The sequence below is a fragment of the Sorex fumeus genome, unplaced genomic scaffold (assembly GCF_029834395.1).
Source record: "Sorex fumeus unplaced genomic scaffold, SorFum_2.1 ptg000047l, whole genome shotgun sequence".
NCBI lineage: Eukaryota > Metazoa > Chordata > Mammalia > Eulipotyphla > Soricidae > Sorex > Sorex fumeus.
Genome location: NW_026606104.1, coordinates 54,100,076 through 54,123,446, shown reverse-complemented (window position 1 = coordinate 54,123,446; position 23,371 = coordinate 54,100,076). Strand labels below are relative to the sequence as shown.

The 23,371-nt window shown below is 41.6% G+C and overlaps 1 protein-coding gene across 23 annotated transcripts in view; it reads right to left on the bottom strand.

The window, feature by feature from the left end:
- MACF1 (microtubule actin crosslinking factor 1) overlaps positions 1-23,371 on the bottom strand; it is a 403,924-nt gene that overhangs the window by 171,109 nt on the left and 209,444 nt on the right. For 12 of the 23 annotated variants that reach the window (XM_056123697.1, XM_056123710.1, XM_056123711.1 and 9 more), the window contains 9 exons: positions 21,915-22,019; positions 21,052-21,147; positions 19,808-19,933; positions 16,369-16,521; positions 12,006-12,160; positions 8,309-8,435; positions 7,055-7,238; positions 5,974-6,143; positions 129-307 (listed from right to left, as the gene is read on the bottom strand). In XM_056123697.1, coding sequence (XP_055979672.1) covers positions 129-307; positions 5,974-6,143; positions 7,055-7,238; positions 8,309-8,435; positions 12,006-12,160; positions 16,369-16,521; positions 19,808-19,933; positions 21,052-21,147; positions 21,915-22,019 — 1,295 coding nt within the window. Of the gene's footprint in view, positions 1-128; positions 308-5,973; positions 6,144-7,054; positions 7,239-8,308; positions 8,436-12,005; positions 12,161-16,368; positions 16,522-19,801; positions 19,934-21,051; positions 21,148-21,914; positions 22,020-23,371 lie in introns of all 23 variants that reach the window. The other 11 variants (XM_056123700.1, XM_056123699.1, XM_056123701.1 and 8 more) reach the window with 1 other exon arrangement.

Sequence of the window (23,371 nt, the reverse complement as noted above, 5' to 3'; positions counted from 1 at the left end):
TTGAAACTAAAGTCAAAAGCTCTTGTAATGGGTACTCTTCAAAATCTCTTTTTAAATGTTCATGAAACATTTCATGCACTTTCCACTAGAAAACCTGGCCTTTGAATCCAAAACTCCAGTTCACTCACTTGTTCAGATAGACAGTGGAGAGGCCATATACATGATCCATTTTTTCCACCAGCAAATTGAGTTCGGAGCGCAGAGTTGGAACACTTGAGCCAGAAGGGGACTGATGGAGAAAGCTGTTGCATTTCATAGAAACTGCATCCAAATCTGACTTCAATTTCTGCAAATCCTCCTGAGTGTGCTGTCAGAAACAAGAACACAGAAAAATAGAGATAGAAGTGAACAAACAAGTTAGAAATAAGTCTGTAACAGGAAAATATTGGAAACAAACAGAATGCCCATATGTTAAATAATTTCTAATAGGGCAATGAAGAATAGATGGGTAAGGTAAGAAGGGAAGGATAGATGTAAATTTTGTTTCCTGGTGTGTGTGTATTTTGACTAATACCTGGATGTGCTCAGGGCTTACTTCAGGCTCTGTGCTCAGGGATCACTCCTGGTGGTGCTTGGGGAAGTATATATGATGATGGGAATCAAACCCAGGTGAGTTGTGTTCAAAGCAAGTGCCCTATGTCTTGTACTATTTCTGGCTCTGGGTATAAGAAATTTTTTTTTATCACAGATTTTGGATAATAAACATAATTTCAGAATGAAAACAAAATTCCAATTAATAGCTTTGCTTTTTATAATAAAATTAGAAATTCTGAAACTATTTGTACATACTAAAGATGCAATTAAAAAAACATACAGAAAAGGAAGGGGGGGGAATGGAAGTACTTTTCTTTTAATAGGTTAGAAATTTTAAAATATAAGAGAAATCATGAAATTAGACGATCATGTTTTGGCAACAGCCATACTAAAAACTCAATCAGGAACCCATAATAGGGGCTGGAGTACAGTCGGTAAGGCACTCATTGCATATTGTTTTGGGGGAGAGGGTGGCACTTTTTCTGTTTTTTTTTTTGTTTGGGGGGGGTCTCACCCAGCTGTGTTCAGGGTTTATTCCTGTCAGGAGCCACAGGGACAAAATGGGGTGCCAAGGACTGAACACAGGTTAGACATTTTAAGTATTAAGTATTAATATTAAGTATCTTCCCTACTGTACTACTTTCTACCCCGATCTGCTTTTTGGCTTATAGTGTCACTAAAGAAGAATATAAGGTTGAAGTCACAATTAGAGATTCCAGTCTAAGGGCTGTCACTGTCACTGTTCTCCCATTGTTCATCGATTTGCTCCAGCGGGCCCAGTAACGTCTCCATTGGAGACTTTGTTGTTACTGTGTTTGGCATATGGAATACATCAGGGGTAGCTTGCCAGGCTCTGGCATGCGGGCGAGATACTCTCAGTAGCTTGCTGGGCTCTCCGAGAGGGGCGGAGGAATCGAACTCAGGTCGGCCATGTTGGCTGTGTGCAAGGCAAACGCCCTACCGCTGTGCTATCGATCCAGCCCAGTCTAAGGGCTATCATAATTATAATTCCTACTTTATTTCCAGGTTTCTGGGTTGACCACATGCAAGCTTAGCTCCTTACCTCCTGTATTGTCACACTGGGCCCTACTGTAGATTCTTTTTCATTTGAGGGGCCACACCTACTGATGCTGAAGGCTTACTCCTGGCTCTGCACTCAGGGACCGCTCGGGGGGGGGGGGGGGGGCTCGGGAAACCATATAAGGTGCTGGAGATTAAACCTGGGTTAGCATGGCAAGCAGCCCCAGAAAGAAAATCCGATACCACGCATGGTTTCTCAAGCACCACCAGGGGTCACTCCTGAGCATAGAGCCAGAAATAGCTCCTAATGCACAATGGGCGTGGGCCAACATTGCAGTTCACAAGTCCCTGAATTTAAAAAAAAAAAAATACAACACATGCTAAAACTATGTGAAAATTTTGATGTAAAAAAAATATAATCTTTTGAGATTATATATAAGACTCTCCTTACAAGACATTAAGTAATTTTGTTTACTTGATTACAAAGGAGCAACAAATAATAAGAAAAAAATCACTTTTTTTCCTAAAAAAAACTTAACAACAATAACAAAAGTACTATCAATGATGGGATAGATCAATAGTACACATCTTCTGATACCATGTATCAAGAACATATATCTCTGTGGTATTCCTATATTCCTGCCAAACTGTATAAACTGTTGAATAATCAAGAAGAGGTCTCAGATAAACAAGAACATTCTTTAAAAAAAAAAAAAAAAGCCAAATAGCCTGTCCTCTTCAAAAAACACTAAGGTCATAAAAGATGAAGAAGGATGAAGAAACTTTGAGGGTAAAGAACTGAAAGAGGGGACTGAGAGAGAGCTCAACAGGATGAGTAGACACTTTACATGTAGTGAGTTTGATCACCAGTATTGCATGGTCCCCAAGCATCAAGTTGGAAATAATTCCTGAACACCTCTGAAAAAGAAAGAAAGAAAGAAAGAAAGAAAGAAAGAAAGAAAGAAAGAAAGAGAGAGAAAACGAAAAACGGAAAGAAAGGAAGAGAAGGAAGAGAAGGAAGAGAAGGAAGGAAGGAAGGAATCTAAAGAGAGAGCAACTAAATGCAGTGATATTAAATTGAATCATGTACTGAAGATATTATTTTGGGGGCGGACTGGGAAGGGCTATCCAAAAATTTTGTCACCTCATAAAATTTTAACAAGGTTTTTAATAACAGTATTTTTCCAATGCTACTTCCCTGTCTGAATCATTGTCTTGTGGTTAAGTAAGAGATTACTCTTGTTCTTTGGAAATACACTCTGGAGTGGTTAATAGTAAAGGAGCATTATGTCTAGAACTTAAGAAAAAGACATTAGGGATCAGTATTAGGTAAATACATGTAGAAGAAAATGATAAAGCAAATGCAGAAATGTTAACACCCAGGGAATCTAGATAAAACTTAATATGAGAATAAAAGCTTATATATATGGTTTCAAAATAAAGTTTTTTAAAAAGGAAGATAATGGGCACGAAACAGAGCACTGGCCGAGTGAATGCTTCGTATGCAGGAGGCTCAGGTTTAATCCCTTGCACCCTAGGGTCCCCCAACATCTGTTGGGAGAGACCCCAAAGCACAGGGCCTGGAGTAATCCCTTGAGCAACAGATTCATATATCTCATATAAACAAATTAGATCTCTTGCAGCTGTAAAGGTTATACAACCTCCTCTTCCCAATCTGCAAGTTTAGGAATAACGACGAGAAGAAAAAACCTGAGTGCCCGAGAGCAGATGACTGGTTAAAGAAACTTTGGTACATCTACACAATGGAGTACTATGTAGCTGTTGGAAAAGATGAAGTCATGAATTTTACATACAAGTGGTACCACATGGAAAGTATCATGCTAAGCGAAATGAGTCAGAAAGAGAGGGATAGACATAAAAAGACTGCATTCATCTGGAGGACATAAAGTAACAAAATAGGAGATTAATACCCAAGAATAGCCGAGATCAGTACCAGGAGGATTACTCCATGGCTTAGAGGCCAGCCGGGCACTCTAGGGGAAAGGGCAGCTCAGATAGAGAAGGGAGCACCAAATAATGAGTGTTTGGAGGATCCTCCCAGGAGGGGAGATACATGTTGAAAGTAGACTATTGACTGAACATGATTGCCACTCAATGCCTCTTTTGCAGACCACAACACCCAAAAGGAGAGAGAGAACAAAAGGGAATGCCCTGCCACAGAGGCAGGGTGGGATGGGGGGATGGGTGTGGGAGGGATACTGGGATCCATGGCGGTGGAAAATGGGCACTGGTGGAGTGATGGGTACTTGATCATTGTATAATCGAAACCCAAGCACAAAAATTTGTAAATCTATAACTGTACCTCATGGTGTTTCACTAATAAAAATTAAAAATAAAACTCTTCCTCACTAACCATTCTTTTTGTTGTTGATGATGACCAATCATCAACATTTGCCTCACACGTGGCCAACATGGCTGACCCAAGTTCGATTCCTTGCTCGGAGAGCCCGGCAAGCTACCAAGAGTATCTCGCCCGCACGGCAAAGCCTGGCAAACTACCCATGATGTATTCGATATGCCAAACACAGTAACAAGTCTCACAATGTTGCTGGGCCTGCTCGAGCAAATCGATGAACAATGGGAGGTCAGTGACAGTGAATGACAAAATACTGTCTGGTTACATGCTGGAGAAAACAAAATACAAAAAAAATGTAGAATAAAATACAGAAGCTGGTTTCTTGCCCAGTCCCCACTCTCACACATATCCCAGTACTCACTGTGACTTAGTCAGAACAGACTCAGAGTCACTCATTAGCCATTCCTTTTGAGTCCTTTTAGCTCTCAAATCAAATTTAGTTTTATTCATAGAGCATTCTCATACCATCCCAAGCAGAAATGTTCTGGTAACACTAAATTCATGTAGCAATGTTGACTGACTTGGAAATATGAAATAAAGAAGGAACTATAATTATGATAGCCCTTATACTGGAGTCTCTAATTGTGACTTCAACCGTATACTCTTCTTTAATGACACTATAGGAAAAAAGGCGGGGGGGGGGGGGGAACGCAGAAAGATTGTACAGTCAGAAAGACACTTACCTTGCATATGGCTGACCTCTGTTCAATCCTTGGCACCCCATTTTGTCCCCATGGCCCCTGCCAGGAGTAAGCCCTAGCACAACTGGGTGCGACCCCAAACAAACAAACAAAGCCCCCCCAAACAAACAAAAGCCAGAATCTTGGCTACTTTCTTTGTATGCCTATGAAAACCTAATAAAGCAATATTTGCTGCATTGGAGCGATAGCACAGCAGTAGGGCATTTGCCTTGCGCACACCCGGCTCGGCCAAGCTGGGTTCGATTCCTCCGCCCCTCTCAGAGAGGCCAGCAAGCTACTGAGAGTATCTCGCCCGCATGGCAAAGCCTGGCAAGCTACCCATGATGTATTCAATATGCCAAACACAGTAACAATAAGTCTCAAAATGGAGACGTTACTGGGCCTGCTTGAGCAAATCGATGAACAACAGGAGGACAGTGACAGTTATTTAAAAAATATTACCCAACATGCTTATATAGCATTGTACTTTTCCAGGAAACTCATTCTATGTATTATATCCTTAATTTAGAGGGGAAGGGGCCTCTCAAGCAATGTTCAGGGGATCCGGTGGCCACTCCTGTAACACTCAGCTAACTGGGCCTGAGCGTTCGAATCTCAGCACTGCTGAAACAATGCTGTTCAGGTCCTGGGGCTAAATGCCACCAGGGCCACTTCAGTGTTGCTCAATAGTGCTTGGGGAGCCTGGCAGTGCCAAGGACTGAACTTGGGATCTTAAAGTTATTTCCTTGGCCCATATATCACTTTATTTCCAAAACAACTCTGTGACTCAAATAATGCTTCCATTTTATAATAAACGAATCTAAGGATGAGTGTTAATTTGCTTTGAATCATAGAGAAATGACCATCAGAGGCGACAGTAGATCTCAAGTCTTTATTATTTTTTTATTTTGGTATTTAGGTATTTTATTCTAGCTCTGTGTTCGGCGATCATTCTTGGTGGTGCTTGGGGAGCAATATAGAGGGCTGGAGACTGAACCCATGTCAACTGCACTCAAGGCAAGCGCCCTCTCTGCTGTAATCTCTCCAGCTTCACTATTTTTTGAATCATATGACTGGGATTGAGCTAACAGAAGCAACTCTATTAAGCAGATTTAAAATTATGTAGCCCAAGTAAATGCAGTCAGTACTTTGAACAATTTAGCTAGCCTCTAAACTGTGTAGAGAATTGAATCAATATATTTGGGCAGAAATCATGTTTCTACAAGGGTAAAAGACATATGTAGGCTGTTCGGAAGAACTCCTGACTAGAAAGGTCATGATTCTACTGCCTTCTTAGTATCCACACTCTCTGGCCTTTCAATTTATTTTGCAAACAGCATCCATCTTGCTCTAAGAGCTTACCTCTTGCTCTGCAATCCTTAATGCACTGTCTTGCCGAGCATCTTTGTCACTTCTTGAATTGGCCAGAGACTGAATTCGTTTGACCAGCCTTTGTTCACACTCCTCTAAGTGCAGCTGGATATTCTTCAGCTCTGAAATGTACATCTTGGCCACAGTTTCCTCTTTATCCTCTGTGAATACACAAGCACAGATGACCCTTAAGCACTATAACAGACATCAGTAAACTTGGGAACGAGAGATTCACCCTAAGAGAGAGAGGGACACAGAATGATCTCTCTCATTTGCAGGACATAAAGAAACATAACAGGGGAGTAACAAATGCCCAAAGGCAACAGAATCAAAGAACATGAAAACTGATCATCAGTAGGAAGGTTGCCATTGAAGAAATGGGTGTGTGTGTGTGGCGGGGGGGGGGGGGGGTGTGGAGGGGGAAGAGGGACAGGACAAGAGAGAATACAACAATAGTGGATGGTGGAGGGAACTGGTTACTCAGCAAGAGGGCACGGTGCTCAAAGGTGGTGAAGTATTATCATGAAGACCAATCAAACTACAGGATCCAAAATTTAGTTTTATTTTTAAAAGTGCCTGTCATAGAGGCAGACTAGTGGATGGGACATTGGTGAAGGGGAGTGGACACTGGTGAAGGGATTGGTGCTGGAACATTGTATGCCTGAAACCTAATTATGAATAACTTCATAATTTACTATGATTAAATCAATTTAAAAAAGAAAAGAGAATCACATTCTGACAGAGGGTACCGCTGTTTCCAGCCAGCATGATATTCTACAAATCAGGCCTGAACTGGGGAACACTGCCTGATTCCCAAATTCCCTACATTACACAGGGAGCCAAACGTGTTATTTATACCAGAAAACTGCTCATTGTGGGCATCAGCAACCAAAATATGGCCTCTTCTTTCACATCTGTTTTGAGAATATATTTCCACCTGTTTTTTTCTATCTCAAGCTCTTAGCAACTAAAATGGAAAAGTTATAATGATAGTTTCTAGATTACATGAAAGGTCTAGCAATATACTTCAAGCTTTCAGTTCCCCATTTCTCTCTCTTTCTGAGGCACTCACCATTCTCCATGGACTTCATCAAGTGCTGAAAATGAGTTTTACAAGTCTCCACCTCCTCTTCTAAGCGCAAACGATCAGTCACTGAGAAGAGCACCGAGTCACGGCAGTCCTGCTGAAAGTCTTCGTAGTGGGTCTGCAGGTTCTTCATAACCTGGTGGCATTCCCCTGGTGCCAAAGAACGAAGCTGTAGATAAAGCACCAGGAGAATTTTTAATAGAATGGAAACATTCTCTTTTCCTCTCAGTGGTCCCCATCCCTTCCTCTTTTTCACCGATGTTTGACATATATACAAAATTATGCACAAACAAACCATGACTATAAACGAATTGATTTCTTGAAAATGCAACTTGTCCATGTAATGAGCACTCGGATCAAGAAGAAAACATTACTAGCTCGCAGTGCACAGGGATTACTCCTGGCAGTGCACAGGGGACCATATGGGATGCTGGGAATCAAACCCAGGTCGGCTGCGTGCAAGGTAAGCGCCCTACCCACTGTGCGATCTCTCCAGCCCCACATCTGTGCCTTTTTAGTGTGTGTGTGTGTGTGTGTGTGTGTGTGTTTAATCACACCTGGCTATGTTCAGGGCTTACTCCTGGCTCTAAACTTAGGGATCACTCCTGGCAGGTTTGGGGGGGGGGGAAATATGGGGTGCTGGGGATTGAATCTGGATCAACCAGGTACAAGACTGGTTGCTATACCTGCTTACCTGCTATATCTTCTCTCCAGCCCCAGATCCTTTTGTTTGTTTGGGCCATGTTTGCCTGTGCTCAGGGCTTACTCTTGGCTCTGTACTCAGGAATCACTCCTGGTGGGTCTTATGGGATCATCTCGGGTACCAAGGATTAAAAAGGTGTTGGCCTATATGCAAGGCAAGTACCCTTCCCACTATACTATCTCTCCAACCCTTCTAGACCATAACTCTTAATAATGGTCTATTCACCAGCATTCCCCTACTACATACATTTATATTAAAAACATGCTTGTTTTTGCTGCATGAGAAGAAAACTATCACCTCTTCCCTTGCCAGGAAGTACAAAAATGTTATTTATTTTCCTTTACCATTTCAGCCTGCTATGGTCCCAGTTCCTAAGGCATCAAACCCCTCCCTAGCCTTGAAACAGGATTTCTGACTACAGACTGCAGCTGTTGTACTCTCTTTGTATAGGGAGGAGTTCCACAGTCCTTGAAAATTGTTGTTCTGGAAAAAGCTTGCCAGTAGGTAGTAAACCCAGGGTGCAATTTCACAATTACCTTCTCCAGGCTCCAGGTCTTCACAAGGTCAAGGTCCTTCCTCAGATAGTTCCAGGAGATAAGGCTTTTGGTGTTAATGTGCAGCTGATGCCAGAGGGCCATCACCTTCTGATAAGACTGCTCCACCCTAGAAACCACAAAGAACCTGGCTAAGCCTTCAGAAAACTTATCCCCCACAATTTTTTGTTTTACAAAAGAACTTTTTTTTTTCATTAACTTTATCTTGAGGACGTAACTGAAGGGTGACACCTCCTTTCCCAACTAGAAGAAGGGTTACTAAAGTGACTATTACTAAATCAGGTATTAACAATTTGAAGGACTGTAATCAACAGTCAACAGCAAAGACCAGCCTCCACCTCTTCAAGCATCATAAAAATGTAAAAGTAGAGGCACCCACATCCCATAGCCACCACCATGCAAAGGGCCCAGCTTCAGAGATACACAACTAATCTAGGAGATGCCAAGTCAAGTCAATGAAACTTAGAGATAAAGCAGTCTTCAGGCTGAAAACTGTGGGGTCCCCTCAGAAGGAGAGTGTGATAAATGCCTTACCGGCTGAAACTCCAGCAGTTGCATCAACACCCCAAAGCCACCACCATACAAACAGCCCAACGTCACTGCTTCATGACTAATCTCTGAAGAGACGTCAAGCCAGAAATCTCCCAGTTATATTGGTCTTAGCGCTAAAAACTCGTGGGATCTTCTCAGAGTGAGGGCAGGCAGCTCTACTCCCAAAACAGCCGAAAACCCCAGCAGCCACACACACATCCCACAGCCACTGCCATGTAAACAGCCCAGCTTTGCAACTAATTGTGAAAGAGATGCCAAGCCAAGTCGATGAAACTCCTGGGTATACTGGTTTTTATACCAGGGCAGGCCAAGAATTATCACAGTTCTACAGAACCCTGGAGCTCCTAAAGCATGAAGCCACATACATGGCCATGTGATATCTCCAAATTCTGCAATACTGACAGCCGAGTAGGAACACAGCAAAATTACATGGAAAGTAGCATAGAGGCCCACTAAGCTCAATAAGTAAAATCAATAACACAGAAGGTTAAACTATCCACAAAAAACTTATTAAATCCTCAGAAAATGACAATAATCCCACATATTTTTAGATAATTCCACTCACCATTTTGTTTTAGCAAGCAATATAAAATAAATTATTTTCTGCTGGAGCAGGAGGAAAGGAGGGGAAACTGGGGACAATGATGGAGGGAAGGTCTCTCTGGTTATGGGATTGGTGCTGGAACACTGAATGCCCAAAACAACTGCCCAAAACATTGTAAACCACAGTGTTTAAATTAAATAAAATAGTAATAATAATAAAGGCAGGAAGCAGCATCAGGAATTTCAAATTGAACACATTTCCATGAATACATTTAATCCTGGCTGTAGTTTATCAAAGTGAAAACAATTACTATAACAAAAAACTTCCTTTATGACTTGTGCTCTAAACCCATCCTACTTTACTGCTGTTCTAGATCAGCTATTTTCCAAGTGAGGTATGCCATGAACTATTAAAATGTTTAAAAGTTAACAGTAACCTAATGTTCACTCTGCATACAAAGGGAAATTTTAAGATAAAGCCTTGGAAAGACACTTTTGTTTTCTGGTGCCAAGAACTGAATTCAGGGTCTTATACACACAAAATATGGTGTTTCTGTTTTGTTTTGCATTGGGAGGTGAAGGGGGACCAGTACAACCAGCAGTGCTCAGGGCTTACTCCTGGCTGTGCTCTCAAGGATCAATCCTGGCGGGGCTAGGGACCATATGGGGTCCTGGGGATCAAACCTGAGTTGGCTATGTGCAAGGCAAATGCCCCACCTGCTGTACTATCACTCCGGCCCCATGCACACAAAATATGTGTCCTACCATTAAGCTACATACATAGCCTGAGAAGACTTTTTCTTAAGTATTCAGTAGATAATTTAATCCCAAATTCCAGAAATCTTACAAACTTACAAATTCAACATATATATCACATTACCTTGAATTTCTTGAAGTTAGAAAATGTGACACATAAAGAATAAGAATTGGAGAGATAGTATAGGGAGTAAGGGGTTTGCTTTATACATGACCGACCCGGACGTATCCCCAGCATCATATGATCCCCTGAGCACTATTGTTGTCCCCCCCCCACCCCCCAAAAATAAAACCCCTCTTAAAAATGTTTTTAAAAAACACTCACACTGAGCTGTATGTCCCAGTTCTGCAAGTACTGCTAGGAATAGTCTCAGGAATGCCCCCAAAACATAGGTATCAAACCCAGTTGTTTTCTTTTCTCTCTAAAGTTCAGGAAAGTTGGGGCCATAGAGATGGCACAGTCAGTAGGGCACTTGCCTTGCAAATGTCCGACCCAAGTTCAATCCCCAGAACCCTATATAGTCCCCTGAGTCTGCAAGGAGTGGTCCCTGGGCACAAAGTCAGGAGTAAGCCCTGAGCACCGCCAGGTGTGGCTCAAATACAGTTGCCTAGGAAAAGAAGAACTCTGGGATGCGTGAGAATCCTTTTTTTTTTCTTTTCCCTTTTAGGATCATACCTGGTAATGCTCAGGGATTACTCTTGGCTCTGCACTCAGGAATCATTCCTGGCATTGGTGGGGGACCATGAGGATGCTGAGGATGGAACCCAGGTCAGTGGTATGTAAGGCAAATGCCCTACCCACTGTACTATCACTTCAGCCCTGGGCTGGGTTCTTGCTAGTTTATTTTATAAACCATGTGATATAACTCAACCTTTAAAAATAATTGCATGTATTACTTAATAAAACATAAATTAAAATAGCCACTAGAAAAGATAAACATCTAGAATAAATTATTTATAACCCAAAACTATCAATGAGAAGCTGTGGAGATAGTACAGAGGTTAGGGTATATGAACCACATGGCCTCCCAAACATCACAGGCATACCTAAAGGCCCAAGCACCACTGGGTGGCACTTGTGTTTCCTGGCAGGACCAGATTAGCACTGCATCCTTGGGCACTAGCATTAAATCACCAACCTTGTTGATTATTATCAAAAGTGGCACTTAGGTCCCCTAAGCACAGCTTGGAAGTCCCCCCCACTCCACCCCCACAAACACACCAAAAACAATAGAAATCAGGGCCAAAGAGATTGTACAGAGGCTTAAGTGCTTGCCTTGCATGGAGCCTAACCTGGTTCTATCACCAGCACTGCACTGATCCCCTAAGCAAAGCCAGAAGTGAACCCTGAGCAGAGAGCCAGGAACAGACACTGAGCACTGCCAGGTGTGGCCCTAAATTCCAAAAAAGCAACAGCAACAACAACAAAAAAATACCACTAAAGTCTCTTTTGTTTTTTATTTTGTTTGAGGGTCACACCCGGCTATCTTCAGGGCTTACTCCTGGCTCTGCATTCAGGGATCACTCCTGGCAGAGCTTGGTAGACCATATGAGAGGCTGAGGATCAAAGCTGGGTCAGCTGCATGCAAGGCAAGTGCCTTACTCGTGCTAGTCCCTATCACTAAAAATATCTTAATTAAACATAAACATTTATTGAAAATCTAGTATGTGGTTGCTAGGTAGGATGAGACTTGATATCCTAAGAGGTGGTCTTAAAATTTGGTCACTGTATTTAAGATCACAAATGCAGAATCCATCAGTTCTCCATCAGTTCAGAATAGCCCATCAGCAAAGGTGGTGATACAGAGTGATAGCTAAGCAAAGTTACCTGCTGGCCATCTCAATGGCATCCTTATTGGGTGCAGGGACAAGAAAGCAGACTGATGGCACCATCGCCTCATTCCCTGTGGGGCTGATCACTTTCCACTTGGTCCGTTGGGAATTATCTTCCAACACACACTCATCATTCTTACAAATAGTAATCTGAAGAGACAAATTCACAAGTTATTGCTAATGGTTATACAATTCATTACTATTACCTGGTACATAATCACAAAGCTATGAAATCTTAAGAAAAAAAAATCACTCTGGAGACCTGCCATTATTGAGAGTTCCTGATTTAGAAAAAAAAAAAAGAAGCATATAAAGTACATCACAAAGGAAACAGATCTCAAATAAAGAATAAAATGACTGTTAAGTGTCAAGTAACTCAGTATATAAAAGTTACATGGCGGTATTCTACTTTTGGATAGCCCAATTACTGCAGAGCATTTGTTCATTCTTTCTTAAATAAACTCCTGACTTTAACTGCCTTTTTAATAAAACAAAAAAGGTAAAATCACCAAGGGTGATCTGACTATATCAACAGCCATTAAAGTAAAACTCCACAGGACAAGATAACCAATATTTTGTAAATTTTTCATTTAATTTGTTTTATTTGGGGGCCAATCCGGCAGTAGCTAGGGGACCAGGTGGTTTTGTGGAACAAACCTGGGCGTCCTATATGCAAAGCATGCACTTAAGTCCTTTGAGCTATCATTCTGATCCCTGTTTAAGCATTCAAAAATTATCAACTGTTTCCCTGAAAGATATGTAAGGCAAGTATTCACATGTAAGCAAGTGCTCCTATTAATCCAATTTTATAGCCAGAAACACAGAACCCAGAAAAGCACCCCCAAAAAAGAAGGCTTATTCATTCTTTTGCATAACAATTATTCTTATATATGCCTGCAACCAACTAGGTCACTTAAATAGTATTTGAATATTCTGATAATTTTGTTATAATGCCATGTGACAGGTGACATTTACCAGGTAGATAGAAGATAATGACTCAGTTTTGATTCGATAGTGAAAAAATGTTATTCAGGACCTATTTGGTAAGGTATAATAGTATTCAGGTATATTCAGGCCTACAGTGAGGTGCGTGCCTTAAATGTGCTTGGCCTCAGTTTGACCCCCAGGACTGCTTATGCTCCCCTGAGTATCTGCCAGGAGTGATCCCTGAATACAGAACCGGAAATAAACTGGAGAACTGCTGGGTGGAGGCCCCAAGCAAAAGAAAAATTCATAAAAAGGAATTGAGAATTTCTAAACAGAAGTGGAGGAAAAGAGAAATAGGACTAGGGTTACGGTACTTGCCTTGTACATGGGTGATGTACAACTAACCACATATGGTACCCTAAGTAATGCCAGTAGAGACTCCTGAGCACAGAGCCAGGAGTAAGCCCTGAGCACAGTCAAGTATGACCCTCTCAAAAAACAAAACAAAAAAACCCCAAATAGGCAAACAAAAAAAGAGAAGTGTAAAACTATTGACTTAATAGAGAAATGACATGATATATCATAGGAAAGAGAGTAACTGAATGGCAAGGCTAATGCAATGTTCCAATTTAAATATATGGCCTAATTTAGGAAACCGCACCACCAGGAGTTATTCCTCAGTGCAAAACCAGGAGTAACCCCTGTGCATTGCCAGGTGTGAGCCAAAAAGAAAAAAAAAATAGATGTGTTTGCAGACAAACATTTCATAACAGCGGATGCTGTTTCCCCTTCATTGCTTTAAGAAGTCCAAAGATCATACCTGGGCCTCACATGCAAGGCCCATGCTTGCCCAGTGAGCCATACCCTCGCCTCCTCTTCCACTTTCATTCTTGTCTCCCACCTTGTGTGCTTGTGTGCTCCACCTCCAGAGATAGGCAGTCCCCAGGAGCACTTTGTAAGTGAGCTACACCTCCTCAGTGGTTCCCCCACTGTCACTTCCATTCTCTACTTTTCATTCATTCCTAGGTCGCTGACCACCAGGTGTCCCTCCAGGTGGCTATGGCCACTCTGGATCAGCAGCTTCACAGCTGCACCTGCGAGGTCTCCTTAGTGCCCCAGCCCGGGCAGTCTGCTCTCCTGAAGTCACTGCTGTCCCTGATGATGCAAAGTTGATATCAGTTCCCATGCCTGAGGGCAATGAGGCAACGGGTGGGTCTCAGAGTTTGGTCCCTGTCCTCAATGATGGCCATGTGAGGCCACCAATACTAAGTCCCTAAAATGCAGTAAAGGTTGTAAGGTTTGAACGAAGAATATGAAAAAATACATGCAGAAACAGAATGAACAAGTGAGGAAAGCTGTGAGCATAAGTAGGGCGTTATCCCTCGAGGGTGACAAAGGGCAAAGGAAGGGACAGTTCAAGCTGAAGCTTGCCATATGCCCAGGGAATGAGAGGCCACCCCAAGCCACTGCAAGGGCAGCTTCGTGCCGACACTAAGGGATGGGCAAACCTGGTAGAGGCCGAGGAGGCAGGCCCTCTGCCTGGAGGGGAAAGGGTCTTCTAGAAGGCTATTCCCAGGGAAGTCTTGTGAGGGACAAAGTGTGGGGGAACTGTGGAGGCCCTCAGAGGCTTCAGACCCCATGGTGTGAAGTGGTGCTGACCTCCCCAGGGCCACCCACTCTGAGGGTGCAGGGGGAGGAGGGGAGGGTGGTGATCATATAATGCCAAGGATCAAACTCAAGGCCTCCTACATGCAAGGCATGTGCTTGCTACTCAGCCATCTCCAGCAGTACAATCTCTTAAAAGTACTGGATTCCTTAATCCATATTATGCAGAACAGCTTCTCCCCAGGTCACATCCGAGTTCACCTTTATGCTAATTATCAAAGCATATATATACATTTGTGTAAATAAATGTGTATCTATATATACACGTTTTGTGTGTACATATATATACAAAAAGTGCCTAAATGGGCTGGAGCAATAGCACAATGTGTGGGGCATTTGCCATGCATACCACCAACCCGGGTTCGATTCCTCTGACCCTCTCGGAGAGCCTGGCAAGCTACCGAGAGTATCTCACCCTCACGGCAAAGCCTGGCAAGCTACCTGTGATATATTAGATATGCCAAAAACAGTAACAAGTCTCACAATGGAGATGTTACTGGTGCCCACTAGAGCAAATCAATGAACAATGGGAGGACAGTGCCACAGTATGCTGATTTAGGAAAGTAACAGGTAGAAATTACAGATAAGGCAAGGACAAAAAAAGATCTAAGGGATACTTTTTATAAGTTAGCATGTACTTAGTAGCTGTGGGGACTAGTTAAAAATAGCTCCAAGATATTTCAGTCCTGTTCTCTCTCTGTCTCTCTCTCTCTTCTTCTCTCTCTTTTTTTTTTTTTTTTTTTTTTTTTTGTGGGTCAGGGCCACACCTAGTGATGCTCAGGGGTTATTCCTTGTCTTGCACTCATTAATCACTCCTGGCAGAGCTTGGGAAACCACATAGGATGCCAGGATCGAACCTCGGTTAACCGCATGCAAGGCAAGCACCTTACCTGCTGTACTATCTCTCCAGCCCCATTTTCTGCCCACATGTAAGCAACTAGATGAATGTACATTTCGGAGGCAGGGAGCAAATCTAGATTGCAAGGATTTTGTAGAGCAAGGCTCACTCTTGGCTGTTGTTGTCTGCAATAGGTCTTTAGAAGAACATGTCATGTGGTTCCAAAAACTGAATCTGAGGTTCCTACATACAAAGCACATGCTCCAGTCCTTTGAGCCATCTCTCCACCTCAATTTTAATGTTACATAAAAAAAAAAATCTATATTTTTAATTTTTGACATTCCCAGGATTAAGGCCAGGCCTTATGTGAGGCATGTGTTTAACCACAGAGCTATATTGGCAGTCCAACCTTCTTTTCTTTAATGATAGGAGAGGTTTGAGCATACTTAAATTCTACTTAAAAAGAAAACAAAAACAAAAAACCCTCATGTCATCTTTCCTGATTATCAAAACTCTAACTGAAAGGTTCCCTTCTCGGCAGCTGGAATAGAGAAGGAATCGCTAAGAAAAAGATGGCTGGAGGAATCAGTAGGGATGGGAGATGTGTGCAGAAAGTGGCTAAAGGACCAAACATGATAACCTCTCAGTGTCTGTATTGCAAACCATAATGTCCAAAAGTAAAGAGAGATTATGGGGAATCATGTCTGCCATGGAGGCAGGGGAAGGGTGGGGGGGGGGGCGGTAATACCGGGGATATTGGTGGTGGGGAATGTGCACTGGTGGAGGGATAGGTGTTTGATCACTGTGTGATTGTAACCCAAACATGAAAGCTTGTAACTATCTCACGGTGATTCAATAAAATTTAAAAAAAAAAACCAGAAAAAAAACCAAGAAAGGTTCCCTTCTTCCTTCCTTCTTGTCTCCTCACCTCGATCTGTCGATAGTCACAGATGGCCTTCACAGATATGGTGCTCTTTAGCACATGCTCAGGACTCCGTGGCTTTAGCTGAACGATGGTTTTTGACCTCCCAACAAGACTGGCAACAGAGCTCTTGGACTGTATCAGCTGTTCCTTTTCATCCTAATAAATGAGAAGAAAAACAAAAAACATAAGTGCTTCTATGTAGTGTAACAAAATCAACAAGAAACTGCTCCACTCCCTCAGAGAAGCTCATTTCTCAATTAAGTAGGGATCCTTGGTGGAGCCATTTAGAAATACAGAGAAGATGTTTCTTTCTTCTACCAAGTGTTCTTTGTACTCAAATTTCCAGCTTTTCCCTTTTATAATGAATCATAAAGTTACATGCAAAAATAAATGAATAAATAAAAGACTTCTAGTTGCCAAATACAGCAATACAACTAACCAAGGATTTCCCCAAATAGGGTTCAGACAACATAGAAGTTAAAAACAATTTTTTTTAAAAAATTCAATTTCTCACTGATGGAAGTCAATTTTGCCTTCAGTTTAGGAGACACAAGGGTTATATTCTTTAACATATTTTAAAAAATAATTACATCTCCCAAGCTCTACAACAAATATTTCATGCTCATAAATTCACTCTTTCTACAGAAATCGCTTTTCCACCAATAATATATGAACTAATGTGGTGGTGAAGGCAACATGACATGACTTAGGATTTACCTTTTAGTGTCTTGCTGTGCCATATTCAAATAAATTTGATTGGTTTGAAAGAAGAATTGTATCATGCAAAACTGTTAACACTCAAGTCTCTGCAAACCCAATTATCTTAAAAAGTAACAAACTTGTCAACAAAATTGGTAGCAATGCAAAGCAATTCCATTACAGAATAAAAGATAACCTTTATATATTAATCAGGATGTTTCAAGCCCATATTTAGGAATAAAATATCCCCAGAAGAGGGTTTTCTTAGGATGGAAGCAGATGTGATGAGGATAAAAAGTTAATAATGTTAAGAAATGTCATTAAAGAATTAAGAATATGCAATTAAGAATATGCAAGTAAAGAAAAAGAAATGCTTAAATAAACTACCTGTGCCTGTCCCCGGGAGCATGATTGGAAGAAATACAACTTTAACTCATTAGTTAAGAAAGAGGAATGGAATATTAGGGAGACAGCCACATCGTGCCATACTTGAGAGCTGGTCTACCCATTCCTGTTTCCTTGCAATGAGATGTCAATCTGTCTAACCCAGAGCCAAACATCTCAAGCTCCAGAGACCAAGTGCTCAGCGCGGTAAAAGTTCTGAAAAGAACCAGAAGCCAGGACAGATGCTCCCGAACCTGACGGGCAAGCTGAGGAGCAGACCCAGGTGACTCCATGCCCCGATGACTCCGCCAACCCGATGCCCCTGACCTGGAGAGGAGGGAACAGAGCAGCGACCCTCGAGAAGAGAAGATAAGACAACAATTGCAGAGGAGTTACCCTAAGACAGGGAGATATTCTGTAGGAGGGAGGAGATAACAGCCAAGGACTATTATATTCCTCCTTCATATTGACAAACTATGAAGAGAGACATTCTAGAGACAACATCTGAAGTCAAGTTTTTATCCTTCGTTTCAAATTAATGAAAAGATCATTTTCCCAGGTGAAACACTGATTATAAACCCATTACAAGTTTATGACAGTTAATAGTATAATAAAAGGTTTTTATATCAACTTATGTTTATAAATGCCCAAATCTAAACCTCAAAAAATAAGTTTTAGGTTCTCCTGTTTATATTTTCACATGAAATTTGAGAATCTCACATGAAAAGATACTTTACCATATATGTATATTTTTTAATCTGAACTTTAATAAATCAGAAATGCATTGTAATAATATTTCTACCTTAATTTGAGAAGTGACTTGAGTCCTATCTTTACCAAATCTATGTAATCTACATTTTTGAAAAATGAAGTAATTCAACAGCTGATTATATTACCATCACTCCTATAGAAATAACTGGAAAAATGAATATATATTTGGATTAAATATTGAACATAAAGCCACTAATACTGGGCTGGATAGGGAGCTCAAGAAGCTGAAGCCCACATTTGAACCCCAGCACTGCACAGTCCCCTGAGCACTGAGGTAAGAGTATACGCCAAGCACTGCCATGTGTGTTGCGCAAACACAAACAAAAAAGTTAATGCTGGGACCAGAGATATTACAGTGGAAAGGGCACTTGCCTTGCATGTAGCCAACTTAGGTTCAATCTCTAGCACCATATATAGTCCTCCGAGCTCTGAATCCCGCAATTTCCTCCATTCCCCCCAAAAAATATTAGTACAGGCCAGGGATGTGGTTCAGCGATAGAGCACATATCTCACACGTGTGAGGTTTAGAATTGATCACTGATATTGCATGGTCCTGAGAATCAATCAACCTCTGGGATCAATCCTCAATAACAGAATCAGGTATAGCTCCTAAGCACCACAGGGTGGGGCCCCAAAACTAAAAATAAATTACTTAAAAGTTTTGTTTAAAAAAGAAACCAAAAAAATTTGGGGGGGGGGGGGGCAAAGTGATGATATGCCAGGTAGGGCATTTGTCTTGCATGCAGCCAACCTGGGTTCAATCCAGCACCCCATATGATCCCCTGAGCCCTGCCAGGTGTGATGCTTGAGCACAGAGCCGGGGTAAGCACTGAGCACTGCCAGATGTGGCCCCAACACCAAAAATATGAAAACAAAAACAAAAGATCTGCATAAATAAACTGGATAATAAACATAGTACTCTCAAAGAGGTTTTAATGTTGTCCATTGATTTTTCCACTAATCACTACCAAAAGAAAAATTTGAAAAAAAATCTGGCTTAGGTCTCATTCATTTTTTAACCTTCTGATTTATTAAATTCTCTTTTCATGATAAAATAAAACTGAATCTTGGAATTAGGGAGATAGTTCAGAAGGCTATCTCCTTTTGAAGAGCCAGTGGGAGATGTGGGTTGGATCCCTGCATGCCAAGGTCTGCCAGGCTCTGAACCAGGAGTAGTCCCTAAAGCACCACTGGGTGGGGCTCAAAAAACAAAATAAAAACAAACAAAAAAGTAACCTCACTATGTCCCTTTCAACCCTATTTTTCATGAGGTATACCTCATCCTTAGCCCCAACTATTAAATTAAAATGGAAATAAGGCAAAAAAAAAAAAAAAAGTATGAGCACTCAGTGGCTCATAGTCTTGAGAGAACCAAGCTATCAAAGCTCCCCAAAGGAATCCTATTAACAACCTGGAAAGAAAAGAAAAAAAAAGAAAAAGAAAACTAAACTGACTAAACTCTGTTTGAATGGGCAACGAACATATCACAATGCCCCACTGGCCTGGGGCTTTCAAGGATATAAAAGCAGCAACTGATCTGGTTTACTCTGTGTCTCGGAGGTAACCATCCCACCGAAGCAACACCCACCATGGAGTCCTGGAGCAGGTCCTCAAGGCGGGACAAGCTGGTGTTGTGATCACAGGAATATTTTCGCTTAATGGAGTCCTGGAGATTCTTCAAGAATGTCTCTAAGTCTCGTGCATCACTGAAGAACTGTGGGGACACAAGGAGCGCCTTGTGCTCAACACATTATAACACCAAGATGTTAGGGAGAAAGGACTATTTTACTATGTTAAGTTGAGCAAAGCTCTGCAAACTCAACTAGATTACCAACAGTTCATTACAAGGACCACAAGAGCACAAAATGGAGGAATTAAAACGCCGTATCAGAGAAGTATTCGTTGTAACTGCTACTGACCCTTGTAGAAAACGTTAGCCTGCAAAACATCCTTTAAAAAAAAATCACTATCTGCTCTACTTCACTACTGGCTAGTGACAAGAGTTGACTGTGAAGTCATAAAAATGGTTAGGTGATCAAATGCTTCCATTCATTGATACATCTACAAAACGAACTAGGAAATGTCTTACTTGAAGGCAAAATCAGGTATATATAAAAACTATTTCTTCCTTCTACTCTTACCTGAAAACATACAGAGAACGCTGCAAGTTGGTTATGGTCTGAAAGAAAAAAGGGGGTCCTGATCTTTTACAGCTTCTCCAATCTAGTGGTAAAGTCTAATGCTCCTCATGAGGCCGAACATATTCCTTGCTTTGGTCAATGGCACAGAACATAAAAAAAAGTGCCTGTGCAGTGACGTGTATTCTGTCCTGCTGCTTGTGGATGACTATCACTCTGTGAGAAGCCTATTGTAAGCTTGTGTGAGGACATGAACCCTGCCACTCTATCCAACTATCAGACAGGTGAGTGATGCCTTTTGGGACCAAGTAGTTTCCAGCCTGATACCAGCTGCCTGCATCCATGAGTAAACCAGGCAAGAATAAAAACCACTCAGCTGAACTCCACCCAAACAACCGACCCAAAAAATAGTGAACAAAACTAAATGATTATTGTTTTAAGCAACTGAGTTTTAGAAAAGTGATTTATACAGGAAAGGTTAAGTGATGCAAATCTGTTTTAGAACTTCATCTCTTCCTCTGTATTCAGGTGAAAACAAGCACAATTTCTTGCCTGAATGAAAAAGATATTCTCCTCATCCATCTGATTACACAGGTGCATTCACACACACATACACACACACATGAATTCTCATGAATTTAGGAAGGACACACACACACACAGATATACACACTCAAATACAAAGCCCACATACCTGAAAGTAAGCAGTATTCTCTTTAATATGCTGCTCAACACACAAACACAGTTGCTTCATCCATTGCAATTGGGACTGGACAGCAGCACTGTAAGCCTGAAATAACCAAGCACACTAATGAAGGACAGAAGTTGCAAACTCTCAATGTATATGCATAAAGCTCTGGTTTTAAGTACAACACTGCAAATGATAGAAAGGCCAACAGAAGGGACATGAAGATACTTGACTGGCACCTCCTTAGTGCTTCCTCTGAAAAAGAGGCTTGCCTTTTATCCACTATAATTTTATTAGAAGACCTTTTCTATAGTGAACTAGTAAAAATTGGAAGTAAATAAATACCTACTAGATTCCTCCATAGTCTCTCTTCTTTGGGAAAAAGCTCAGTACCCACAAGAGAAAGAATCTCTGTGGAAAGTCATTTGAAAAAAAATATAATCCAGGGGATAGAAAGACAGTACAGCAGGTAAGGTACTTGCCTCGTATGCAGCCAACTCAAGCACACCCCATATGGTCTCCTGAGCCCTGCCAGGAGTGATCCCCGAGCACAGAGCCAGGAATATGCCAGGGAACCACAGAATGTGGCCCCGAAACAAAACAAAACAAATATAAATAGATACATGATCCAAGGCACTTTTCTCATGAATTTAGGAAGGACTATCTGTTCTTGCTTCACACAGTATTCTCTCTTTGGACTATAAAAGCTGTTTGTAATCTTTTGGAGTAGGAACAAAAAGGGAAAACCAAGGTAAATCGCATGGACACTTTTTCTCCCCGTCTTCAGAAGAACACAGTCTTGAAATGAAATACTCACTTTCCCAAAACCAGCCCTGAGACCTTGTCCCTGACATTTTCAAGTTATGTACCTCCACAGTCTGCTTAGCTGGGTGGTTCTCAAGTGAAAGCAGCTCTGCAGTGTCTTGTAGAGACCGGAACACATCCTGTTTCTCATCCAGTTCCACTGTCAACTCCTGTAAATAAAATTCATCTTAATTTATTTATTTTTGGAAGAATACATTCCGCGAAGGGCTTCCTTTTGCAGAGCAGGGATTAAATTCAGGCCTCTTGCACTATCTTTTGAGCTATTTCCCCAGCCCTGAATTAATTTTTAAACAATAAGTGCTATTAAGAGAGGAATGTCACTGGGACACAGTCTTACTACCCGTACCACCAAAGTGCCCATGGCCTTTCACTATGGCTTTTATATCTCTTCTAATCTGATATTCTTGCTCTCCCTATCCTTACTCCTTTTCCCCCACACTGTAATTATCATAAATTTTAATACTACTGTAACTTCCTAAGCAAAATTAATTTTTTTTTTCAAAACTGGTTTCGAAACTGTCCTTTTAATAATGCAAGACAAATGTAATACAAATTCATATATCAGGGGTTGGAGTGATAGCACAGAGGGTAGTGTGTTTGCCTTGCACATGGCCCGACCAGGGTTCGATTCCCAGCATCCCATATGGTCCCCCGAGCATGGCCAGGAGTAATTCCTGAGTGCATGAACCAGGAATAACCCCTGTGCATCGCCCGGTGTGACCCAAAAAGTAAAAACAACAACAACAACAAATAAATTCATTTATCACCTGGCTTTCTAGTTTTGCTTGTTTAGGATATTTTAAGTTAATGATTTTTTGATTCCAAATCATTTTTGCTGCAAGCACTGCTTACAATAAATTATTAGAAGCTGTAAGAGGCGGAGGTGTGCAATGAAGAAAGCTATGTTATCTGTCCCCCTTCCCTGCCAACTTTTGTTTGTTTTTTGTGCCATATCCAGCTATGCTCAGGGCTTACTCCTGGCTCTGTGGTCAGGGATCACTCCCAATGGGCTTGGGAGACCATAAAAGGTGCCAGGAATCAAGCCAAGGTCAGCTGCATGCAAGGCAAACACACTAACCACTGTACTACTGCTCCAGCTCCATTATCTGCCCTTCTTTAAAGGAGACAATAACGGGGCCAGACCAACATTACAACAGGCAGGGTGCTCATTTTGCATTTGGATAACCTGAGTCTGATCTCTGGTATCCTATATGGTTCCTCAAACCCACCAAGAGTGACTCCTGCGTGCAGAGCCAAGAGGAACCCTCGAGGATGGCCATGTGTCCCCCCGCCCCCCAAAAAGAAGACTATAATGGGGCTGAAGAGGTTATGAGAGAGCAGTTAAGGCACCTGCCTTGAACAGGCCTTTTCTCTATCCCTGGTACCTCCTATTGTTTACCAAGTACTACCAGGATTAAGTCTTCCGCACAGAAGCCAGGACTAACCCCTGAGCAAGAACCCAAGAACCACTGGGTATGGTCCCAAATCAATAAATCAATAA